This window comes from Canis aureus, chromosome 6, assembly GCF_053574225.1.
Source record: "Canis aureus isolate CA01 chromosome 6, VMU_Caureus_v.1.0, whole genome shotgun sequence".
Lineage (NCBI taxonomy): Eukaryota > Metazoa > Chordata > Mammalia > Carnivora > Canidae > Canis > Canis aureus.
This window is the reverse complement of record NC_135616.1, coordinates 72,479,785-72,491,785: the sequence shown is the minus strand read 5'-3', so window position 1 is coordinate 72,491,785 and position 12,001 is coordinate 72,479,785. Positions and strand designations below refer to the sequence as shown.

General features: G+C 33.7%; 1 protein-coding gene across 6 annotated transcripts in view; it reads left to right on the top strand.

Annotated features, from left to right (window-relative positions):
- Window positions 1-12,001, top strand: part of SYT14 (synaptotagmin 14) — a 212,188-nt gene that overhangs the window by 64,061 nt on the left and 136,126 nt on the right. For 4 of the 6 annotated variants that reach the window (XM_077902218.1, XM_077902219.1, XM_077902220.1 and 1 more), the window contains one exon: window positions 5,442-5,606. In XM_077902218.1, the coding sequence (XP_077758344.1) occupies window positions 5,442-5,606 (165 nt within the window). Of the gene's footprint in view, window positions 1-5,441; window positions 5,607-7,785; window positions 9,040-12,001 lie in introns of those variants that run through there. The other 2 variants (XM_077902216.1, XM_077902215.1) reach the window with 1 other exon arrangement.

The following is a 12,001-nucleotide window of genomic DNA, read 5'->3' as shown; positions in this document are numbered from 1 at the left end:
TTGCTATTATTGAAACGTGAATTTTGACAAAAGTGGTTTTTTTCGTCTTTTGTAAATATATATATTCATTTCTAAATGTATAGTAAAGATAACCATAAAGCCAGTTAACTATATATAACATTAGTAGGTAATCATTAATCTTGGACAAGCTTTTTGTATTTCCTGGTGAGATATTATACGTTTTAACGTTGCAGTATAATCTTTACATACTTCATATAGGGGATCATATAGCTCACAGAGACTTTATAGGACTATATAAAAATAGTATATACTTTTAATGACCATTGCTAATGAATATCAAGCTTATTATTCTATAGGATACATTTAGTTTTTAACTTTTCAGACATGGCATGTAATAGAAGGATGTACCATTGATTTTGGTTTCTAAGTATAGTTCTATAATTAATTTTAGCATATTTAGGAAAGTATCTTGAATAGAAAAATTGTTCCAGTTTTATAATTTATGTTTACTTTGAGAAAGCTTGAATCAGTTGCTATTCTTTAACCTACATAAAATCTAAATCATGAAATATTTTCTCTTAATGTATATAGTAAGTTGTATTACTATGATCACATAGCTTTCCTTTATATTTTATATTGCAGGTTGGCATGTAAAGAAGCAGTATTGCTTGATGTTTAAGAACATGGGTTCTGGAGTCAGAATGTCTGGGTTCAAGTCCAGATTCTACCATTTCCTATATTTGTGACCTTATTAGACAAGCTAATTAGTCTCTGGGCCTCAGTTTACTAATCTAAAGACTAAGATGATGTATAGTGCTTACCTATCATAAAGTTGTTTTGACCATTAAATTTTAAGAAGAGAGATTATAGCAATGCATGGCAAATAGGAAGCAATAGGGGTTAGTGTTTGAGACTTTGGCTCAGGAGGCAGTATGCCTGCCTTCAAATCAAGATTCTATCACTGAATAATAATTTTAAGATCTTGAAAATCCTGCTTAACTCTTTTTAGCCTCAATGCCTGTATCTGTAAAATTGGGTTATATTAAAGATTCAGCTGGATAATGCTTGTAACTCCTAAATGAAATGCGTAAAACGAGCAAAGGGAAAAAAGAGAGAGAGAAGAAAACCAAGAAACAGATTTAACTGTAGAGAACAAAATGATGGTTACCAGAGGGGAGTTGAGTGGGAGATGGGTGAAGTAGGTGATGGGGATTAAGGAAAACATTTATTGTGATGAGCACCGGGTGATATATGGAAATGTTGAATCACTGTATTGTACACTTGAAACTAATATTACAGTGTGTGTTAACTAACTGGAACTTAAATGAAAACTAAAAAAAAAATGTGCTAAGCAAATAATAAGCACTCTTCAATATTTGATGTTGCTAATATTGTTATTATTTGATCTTAGTTTTATTGTTTATCACATGTGAATTTTACAAATTTGGATTGTGGGAAAGTAATGTATTAGTGAATTTTTGAGTCATTGATTAACTCAAATTAAATTTGATTCAGTAAAAATTAAATTCTTCAAATGTATAATATTAACCTAAACTAATTATCTGTTTGCCGTTAAATAGATTTTGAAGGTCCTCCTTAAAAGGTAATATGCATTTTGCAATAGTGTTTACTTGCTTGCATTGGCTAATCTAGAATTTGGGGGAAGAGTGGGTTTATTTACAGATAATTTAATCATAATCCTAGGAACACCTTTGCAGACTGGCTTTATAAGTATATTCATAATATAAATAAGATTTTAGGGGTAAATTCTTAAACTGAATGAAAATATATTTTATATATTTTCTATATAAAAATATAGAATATTTTTATATTCTATATTTTATATTAGATCTAAGTGTAATTTTATTTTGGGTTTTTTTTTTTTGGTGGTGTCTTTAATTTCAGTGTATTTTCTATAGCAGTTTTATGCACAAGTGGCCTTTGTCAAATGTTTTTAAGTTTAGAACTGTTACTGGCCAGTTTATGGTATCATGTCATTTGAGATAAATATTATTCTAATCCTGAGATAAGGGTAAAAATCGAAGTCTGAAGCTTTTTAATATTTTCCGTTAGAAAAGTTTTTTTCTGGTCTACAACCATATTACTGTTTTAAAATTTAAATACATGAAATATCTTCAAAGAATGTAGAAAATGGGCATTTAGTCAGGCAATGGATAAAAAAGGAGTTGTGTAACTAGTATATTTACTTGAGGCATCTTTCTCCTTTCTCTAGTGGGGAAAGATTTTTTTTGTTAAAAATTTATCCAAAGTCACAGTATATATTTATCTAAAAACTTGTAAAATAAGATTTACCCATAATGTGCCAGTTCTATTTGTGTGTAGTCAGTGAAATCTTTCATGTGGAATAGGATGAATAAAGGAGCAAAACTCTTAAATCTTGTATAAGTAACCCAGCCTTCATCAGAGCACTATACTCATACTTCCCCTTTTTTATTAGGTGTCCACATTGAAATAGTCTGATGTTTCTAATGTAACGTATCAAAAACTAGACTCATTATCTGCCTCTCTTTCCAGTTCCCTCTTAGCCCTCACACCCCAAACCATATGCCTTTCCCTTTACACTCTTTCATTTTAATTCGTTCACACAAACTAGAAACTTCTAGAATTATCTGCAACTTCTCTTCATCTTTACCTAATGCTGCATCTAATCGATTAGGTTATTATCAGTTTTCCTTGAACAAAAACTAGAGTTCTCCACTCTTCTCTGTCATTTTAGAACTCATACTCCTAATCATAGGAAACAAATCAAGGGTCGCTGGAGAGGAGGAAGGATGGGGGGATGGGACAACTGGATGATGGACATTAAAGAGGGCACATGATGTGATGAGCACTGGGTGTTATATGCAACTCATGAATCACTGAACTCTACCTCTGAAACTAATAACACACTATATATGTTAATTAATTGGATTTAAATTTAAAAAAAGAACTCCTCATGGATTACCACTAATCACTCCCTGCTCTATTCCAGTTTTCTAAGTGTCTTACGCAATGTAGTTCTGCAAATACAAAATCTTTAGGATGGTATTCAAGGTTCTGTGACATTTTGGATCTTGCTTTTATCTCCAGTCTCAGCAACTCTGGTATATTTTGGATCTCTCTTGAACACACACGTTCATTCATTGATTCATTTACAAATGTTTATATCATGTCAGCTGTGTGGCATTGTGCGAGGTGCTTTGAGAACATGGAAGTGAGTAAGACAGACATGATCGTCGCCCACTAGTGCGTATGGAGTGCCATGCACATTGTTTTTGTATCTTTTACCGTGCTATTTCATCAGCCCTTGCACTGTCTGATAGAGTTATATTAATCTTTCATACCCTACTCGAGTGTTATCTCCTCTCTGTAGCATTTGTAACTTCTCCAGGTAGTGTTTCTTGTGTTCCAGTAATACTTTCTATTCTTACCTCTGTTGTAGCACTTCCTATATTATACTTCTTTATACCTGGTTCCCCCCCACCCCCCCGCCCAGGTTAAATTTTCACATGGGAGGGAGGGAGATGAAAAGAGAAACATAGAAATAAGGACTGAGATGAGATAGGAAGAGGCAAGAAGGGGAGAGAAGGAATACGGGAGAAGCAGTAGTTAAAAGCACAGGCCCCGTAGCCAGACAGCAGTTTGGATCCTGAGTCTTCCACTTTACAAGCTGGGAACATGATTTAATATATCTCCATATCACAATTTATGATGGGGATAATAGTATAATTGTGAAGATTTAAAAATTTTATGTAAAGTGCTTAAAACAGCCACAAGTATATAATATATATGTATTTGTTGCTATTTTTATCAGCAATAATTAGCATTCTTAGGTGAGGTGAGCTATGTTTCCTCTCATTTGGTCTTTTAAGAGATGGGAGATATTCAGGTTGCATATTATCTAACCCTGTGTGTTCACTTAAATGTACCAAATTGGCAAGTCTATTTTGGACCAGGGGCTAAAAGGGGAGTTCCTTATACATATGTGCTTAGAGTGTAATATTGAATATGAGTTTATTAAGCATTTTGCCTTTTCTTATCAGATCCTGTCCTGCTTCGGACTTTCCTAGCTATTAGAACTGCTGATGATAATTCTTCTGTTTTCATTTTTACCTTATCCTTCAGGCTTGATGCATGCCACTGCTTTTGATAATACAGCTTAGATTTTTAAGTTAAAATACTGAGGGTTTTTTTTCCCCCTAACTGTTCTCTAACCTGAAAACGAGAGTCAGGGCTTATGTCTGGGCATTACTTCTTGTTTCTAGTAGCAGGATCTGTTCCTCGGCCCTGATGTTTAGACTGCATTTCTACTGTTCAGTCCCTTTTCTTCCCTGACAATGTCATTCTACTCCATCCTCTGTCACAATACAGACTATATAGACTATGACATTATAGACTATAACGTCGTTATCTGTTCTACACCTGGGATGGCTGGCTTTCACAAATAATGAAAAGTTAGGAGATGAAAACAGTCCTTCATTGGACTGGTTGGTGACTTCATTGTAAACAAATGAGTTATAGATGCTGATTGCCATAGCTTTTCTGATTAGAGAAAGAAACTTGAAGGAGATGACGTTATAGCTGCTGCTGGAGCAGTGGAAGAAGAAAGAGTAGATTGTAGGTTGTAGAGAATATTTGAGGCTTAGGATTCATTCTTAACTAATACTTGAGATTTAAATATAAGGCATGAAGGATAAAAAAAATATAGTTCCCGTTTAACTCCAAATGACTGGTATGGTGACAAGTAATGCAAAGGTTGAAAGAGAGATTGCCTGAGGATTGAAGAAGTTGCAGATTTTGTTGTTGTTGTTCTTACTATACAAAATCTCCATGTATTATTTCATGTATTCTCTTGAGATCAGATTCTCTTGAGAATCTGGTTTATTATAACAAAGATCCATTGTGTTTCTGGGACATACAGTAATCTCTTTCTCTGGACCTTTGCACTTGCTGTTTCTTCTTCCTGAGATGGTGTTAACTTGCTAACTCTTAATAATTCTTGGAATATAATCATAGAGCCCATAACTTTCAAAAGTCCAGAGTTTATTAAATAAAACGGGCCATTGAAACTTTTAGAGATAATAATATGTGTTCTCATAAATTTTGCTAAGATACCTGTGCATGGGAAATATTTTTTCTAATTTTTGTGCTAAAATTTTTGTAATACTCTTAAATGGATTAAATATATTCATTTTATTTTATATTTTATTTATTTATTATTTATTTTATAGATTACTGTCTTTTAAGATTGCTCCAGTATAATTTATACAGAAACTTTTAGATTTGAATAAGTACTGTTAAATGAATTGAACAGCTCATTAAGCTGTGTAGCTTGTTTTTCTTATAAACCTATGTAAACTATGACAGTTAAAAAGTATAATTCAACTAAGGCAGTAGTCTAACATATGTGTGAGGGTTTCCTTCTTATTTGTAGCTTAGAGAAGAAGAAATGCTTACCGCTGTGACTTTTTTTTCTCTAGTATCTCCAGAGGCAGTTGGATTTTTGTCAGCTGTTGGGGTGTTTATTGTCTTGATGCTGCTCCTTTTTCTCTATATTAATAAGAAGTTCTGTTTTGAAAATGTTGGCGGGTTTCCAGATCTTGGTCCAGGCTCCATCACAAGGAAGGACTCACAAGGTAAAAGCTGTAAGTATCATTACTGCTTTTCTTCTTCGTTCTGTTTATCTATACCATTCTGTTACATTATTTTTTTAAATATATATGGTAAAATATATATATATATATGACATTCTGTAAACTAACATTTGAACCACCTTTCTGTGAGTAAAAAAAAAACTATTAAATTATGTTCAATTTTCTTTCTGTTGTTCATGAATGTTAATATATCACACAGAGATGAATTGTATACTATCAGAAGATGACATTTTTATTTTTCATATCTAAGGCATGCTTTTGAGACTGTAGTGTGAGTCGATATGCTTTAAGAAGAAGGAAAGATCTTTCTGCTCTGTATAGCTTAAATCTTACTGTCCAGATAACTCTAGAGAGCTTTTCTCCCATATCCCCATAAAAGGCTTTTGAAAGTATTCACTCTTTTTCTTTCTCTGCTGTTTAATTCTCAGCTGGTGGATACTTTTATTGTGGAGAAAGTGGTATAGATAAAGTCTGGTTATAAAAGTTAGTGTTCCTCTCCCTCCCTTGGTACTATAGGCATTATATCACCTTCTATCACTTATTACTACTATATACTAGGGGAGATGAGGGCTGTAATCTTGTTCTTTCTTTCATGTAAAGTGTTCTCGGAGTTAATTTTTTTTTAAGATTTTATTTATTTATTCATGAGAGACAGAGAGAGGGGTAGAGGGAGAAGCAGGCAGAGGGAGATGCAGGCTCCCTTCAGGGAGCCTGATGCAGGACTCGATCCCAGGACTCCAGGATCACGCTCTAAGTCAAAGGCAGGCACTAAACCGCTGAGCCCCCTAGGGATCCCTGGAGTTAATTTTTTTATATTATTTTAAGAGTTCTTTATTTGCTGTTTCCAAAGACAGGCTTACATAAATGGTAGCAGAAGCAAGTTGAGAATTATAAAAGCAAGGTGTTTAATTTAGAACAATGTTGGAGAGCATTAGCAGAAAAACCTGGCTTTTCTTCTCCATGTACTGTTTTGGAGAGAGGTTTTTCTTGTACTTCTGGTAACTTAGAAAGTGGTAGCATCATTGTTTATAAAAATCTGTTGGTTATTGAATTACATCTATGACTCTAGGAAGGAAACTCTAGTGCTTTTGTGATTTTTGATTTAAGTTTAACATTTATCATAGTTCAGTCTTGCTTTTTTTGATCATTTGTGTAGAGTTGAACTGGTTAAAGGTATCTCTTTGGGCAGCCTCCTCCAGGAGTCCCCTTGTTTAGCATTTCTGGTTTTTCTTTGGTCTAATGACTCCTTTACAGTGTTAAAAATTATTGAAGACCCCAAAGAGCTTTTGTTTATGTGAGTTATAGCTATTGATACATACCATATTAGAAATTAAAACTGAGAAAATTTAAAAAATATTCTTATCAATTTATTTGTTTTTAAAAAAAAAAACCCACTGACATGTTGTGATAAGCACTGGGTGTTACATGTAAGTGAAGAATCACTAAATACTACTCCTGAAACCAATAGTATCCTATATGTTAACTAACTAGAATTTAAATAAGAACTTGGAACAAAAAACCCACAAAACCCCAATAAGCCTATTACATACATGTTAAACATAAGTAATATTTTTAACTTAAAAATTATATATTTTCTACCTCCCCCTGCAAATGGTGTGAAGAATGCCACTGTTTCATATTTTTTGCAAATCTCTTTAATGACTGGCAAAGAAGAACCAGCTGTTTTTCTCCTATCTGCTTCTGCATTCAGTCTGCTGTGTACCCTCTAAAAAACTCCAGTTTTCATTTATGAGCAAATGAAAATGAAAAAGTTAAATATCCTCTCACTGTTATTAGAAAAATAATTCTGGTGTTGAGGATCCTTTTGGAGAGGTTTTGGGAATCTTCTTTCTTTTTCTGAGCCTTTTTTTTTTCACTTATTAAATAGGAATAATATTTACCTCTTAGAGTTGTTGTGAGATCAGGTATGATAAGACTTGTAAATCACAATGCCTTGCATTTGGTAGCCACTCTGCAGATGTTTACTCTCTGCTCTTTCCTTTATTCTGACCTCTGTGCAAATTGCTTAGATATTTCCCCCTTAATAGTTGTCTTAATTTGAAATGATATTGGTAGTTTGTTAATAATATAGGGTAGTTCCCCTATGTAGACTCTCAGTAAGTAAACTAAAAGTCCATAATAAAAATCCTTTTTATACTTCTTCTTGCAGGTATAGAATAAAAAACCAGTAGTATTTGAGGGGAAAATATTGTCTTGCTGCTGTTATGATAGCTATGGAGTGGGAAAAAATGTCATTACATTTAAGCCAAGTGGTTTGATTTTTTTTTTTTTTTGGAAGAGTCTTTGCTTCGACGTGTTTCTTTCAATGCATAATGCATTTACAGAAAGATTAAAAGCCACAATGCACAATAATAATACTGAGCTCATGAGTAACAACATTTAAGTCAATTTTAAATTCATATTCCAAAGTGGTTGATATTTTGAGAAGAGGAAATTCCATTATCACATCTGTTAGGAATAAGGGATTAGAAAATGGCATTTTTCAAAACTTTCCAGCAGAATCTGCCTTCAGTGTCTTCTCTGGTGGACACGATCAGTAATGCTGTAGAGGACCTAACCGCGGCTGTTGGGGAAGTCGGCTACACTCTAACTGACTCGGTTGCTGAACAGGTAACAAATATGATAAATGGCTTTCGCCCAGAAGAAGAAAACTCTGCAGTAGCAGAAGTTGTAGCAGATGCTTCTGAACAAGCAAATGCTGTGTCACCAGAATTCTCCAAAGACACTAACTGTCAGAAAACACAGTCCAGTTTAGAGCACAGAGCAAATCGAAGCGGTTGTTACAATACTTTAGTTTCACAAAAGCAAGATCAAGGAATGAATGAAGAAAGAGTATCCACACATATTGATGATAGGCAACAGTCTCCACCAAAACCTCAAGACAGCAGTAATGCTGGTAGTGATTCTTCTTTGAAAGGTCACTTGAGTGATGGTGGGATCTCAGTTATCAAGCAGAATGCAAGGGCTGGATCTGCTTCTCAAGAACTTGAACGTACTGACAGATGTAAAAAAATTGGATTAGGAATTCCTGATAATGGTAAGAATTTAAAGGAGGTAAGATCTCAAGAAATGAAAGAAAATCATTTAAAGAAAGCTGAAAAACATACTAAAAGTAAAGGATCCAAAGGGAATGAGTGGTCAGGAAATGAGTGTTCTCCAAAAGATATTTTGGCAAGCAACAGACATACGATACAGAAACCCACTGTGAAAGAAGACATACATCCAGCCCTATCAGCTAATTCTCGAGATAAGTTACACGGAAAAATCAAAGAACAAATAAATCCAACAGCATATTACAAAGTGAAAGGAGACATAAAAATAAAGAAAAATGAAGCCATTTCTGCCCACAAAGGAACAGCAAGGAGTAAAGATGAAAAATATTCTAAACTAATACCAGGAAAAGGTGAGGTCTCCTAATGTGGGTTTAAGTGATAAACTTTCTTCTTGATTTTTTAAGTTAAAAAAACATCCAAATTTCCAAACTCTCCTCTACATGTGTATATATCTAATTTTAAGATTTTCTTGAATCCTCTTATTGGGAGATGCTTTTAAGGTCATTCTTTTTTTTTTTTTTTTTCTTTTCCTGACAATCAGTTTGAAAGCATTAATGTTCTTTGTACACCACTAAAAATTTGGTCAATTTTTCAGTGACCCTAATTTTTCTTAATGATTGTTTATTATACAACCATAAACTACATAGTTTTCTTAAGTAGTACACATTCTTTAGTTGGAGTGTATTTAGTATGCTATAGTTGAATTTTAAAATTTTATAATTTGGTCAACTAACCCCTGAGACCTTTATACTATTTTGCCCTTTGAGTCTATCCCAATAAGAATCTGTATCAAGTGTTTTATATTTTCCCTTTAGAACAATAGAGTTTATTTTATTTATTGATTTTTAAAGACTTTATTTATTCATTTGAGAAGGAGAATGGAAGCAGAGGGAGGAGGAGAAGGAGAGGAACATGCAGACTCTGTGCTGAGCTTGGAGCCTGGTGTGGGGTTCAGTCCCCTGACCCTGAGATCATGATCTAAACCAAAATCAAGAGACAGATACTCAACTGGCTGAGCCTCCGGGGCACCCCTAGAATTTATTTTATTGAATAACATGCTTCAGATTATGTGTCTATTCATTTAGCCACATATTAAGGATTTTATATGACTTCTGTGTTACAGTGAGCATATGTGAACAATCTATTATTTTTCATGAGTTCTCTATGTAGAACTAAGATTCCATTTAATCATTTATAGTTTTCAACCACAATATTTGTGACAGTTTTAAAATAATGAGCTAACAGTTATTTGGTTTGGTTGCAGAATTGCTTTATACTACTAATGATTACTCTTGATAATCCTTCACTTATATTCATTTATTGTCGATCTGATCAAAAAGCCAAAAGTATACCAGCTTTTATTTTAAAAATATGTATCTGACACTGTTCTATAAGTTTAGATTCTTATAAAAATAGCAAAAATCTGAGTGGCAGTAGAAATGAGGAAGATTTTCAGTTCTGCATGACTTCATACATAATCAGGCTCTGCTATTTATCAATTATATAAATGATTTTTAAGTGATATTGTAGAGGCTGATCCGGGATTGATAGACTAATTAAAAAAGAAAGCTAGTTTTTGGAAATATGTCCCTGTTGGAGTGAGTCTGTTCTTCTAGCAGCTTTTCAGTTACCAAATTCAGTGGTTTTGGGTAGCGTTGGTTTGGTTTTGTTAGCCTTATTATTTGAAGTAGCAAGAAGAAAGAAATAAAATAAAGTAAAATACATATTTTATTCAGAGAATAACAATAGACAGTAGTAATAAATGCTACACAAGTAGCAGTATAGAGTTAATTTTGTTTTGACTTGTTTTCATTCAGAAGCATGCTGCTTCCTAAAAAAACCCAAGAATATCTCAGGTATTCTGGATTATGGTCAGTACTAAACTTCAGCATATTATGTTCTAAAAATCATTTGAATTGAATCATTTGACCTGTAGATTACTTCTTCATATAGCTGAACTATAGTAGTATCAGTATTACTAGTGTTTGTGTTCTAGGTTTGTTCATAGACGTCTCTATGAGAGCTTTCTCAGAGAGAGAGAAAGAAAAATTTCCTTCTATATTTCTGAATGCAGGACTGCTTTAGGGTAATATTTTGTGGTAGACGAAGTGTGACAGCAGAATTTCTAATTACCCTTCTCAGAGCTCTCCTGATTCTTAGAGACCACCACCATGGTAGCCCACAAAGTGCTAAGAGCTCTCAGCTGGGAGTCAGCATGCCCAGGTTCTACACCAGACCTGTCCAGGTTCTAGACCAGACTACTATCTAACAGCACTTTCTGCAATGATTGAAAAGCTTCATATAGCCCACATGGTAACCAGTAGCCACACACACCTACTGAGCACTTGAAATGTGGCTGGTAGCACTGGGGAAACTGGGTTTTAAAATACATTATTTTAAATTGAATAGCTACATGTGGCTAGTGACTGCATATTGGGCAGTGCAGAATATGACACTGGTCACAGTTTGACCCTTTCATGGCTTTCTCTTACTGAATTAAAAAGGAAGATTTAGACTAGTGACATCCAAGCTTCCTTTACTTCTGACTCTAAATAGACCATTTCTCTACCATATTTTAAAATTACTTATTCTGTGTCTTCTCACCTGAATTTCAAACCTTGATCCCTTTAGTATAGATGATCTCAAATGTTTATAAAGAGAATAGTATCTAGACTGAACTAACAAAGTCTACGTGCTGTGGTGTCTGTATCTTTCAGGGTTGTTTATCATTCTAAGAAGGTTGCATCTTAGTTTATTTTATTTTATTTTTGCATCTTAGTTTAAATGAACCTCAACATAGTGCAGTTTCAGAATTTTTACTTGAAAAAAAAATGGTAGCAACTCGTTATTATTATACTAGTTAACTATTATTTTAAGAGTAATACAAGTTTTATATGTCCTGAAAAATTTATTTTAAATTTGGTTATACTTAAGTAAAATTTTCTTAGTAATTCCCCCTTTCACAGAAAATAAGCTTATATCCTTTCACATATTTTCATATGTGCATATGAACACTGCATGTGTCTTTGTGTATTGCATGTGGGAGTGTGTCTGTGTGTGCTTAAATGAGAATGTAGGCACACCTTCTGTTTTATAACTTTCTCTTTTCTCTCACCATGATGTTGTAGTTTTTCTACCCTGTGAGTACCTGTAAGTTCACCTCCTCATTTGCAGTGACTGTATACTACATCATTGCATAGATACATCATCATGTACTCAACCAAGGCCCAGTGACGGACCTTTAGATTGTATTTTATTTTTGTTTTCTATTGCTGTTTAACGCAATGCAGTGAATTGTCTGAACTATATATC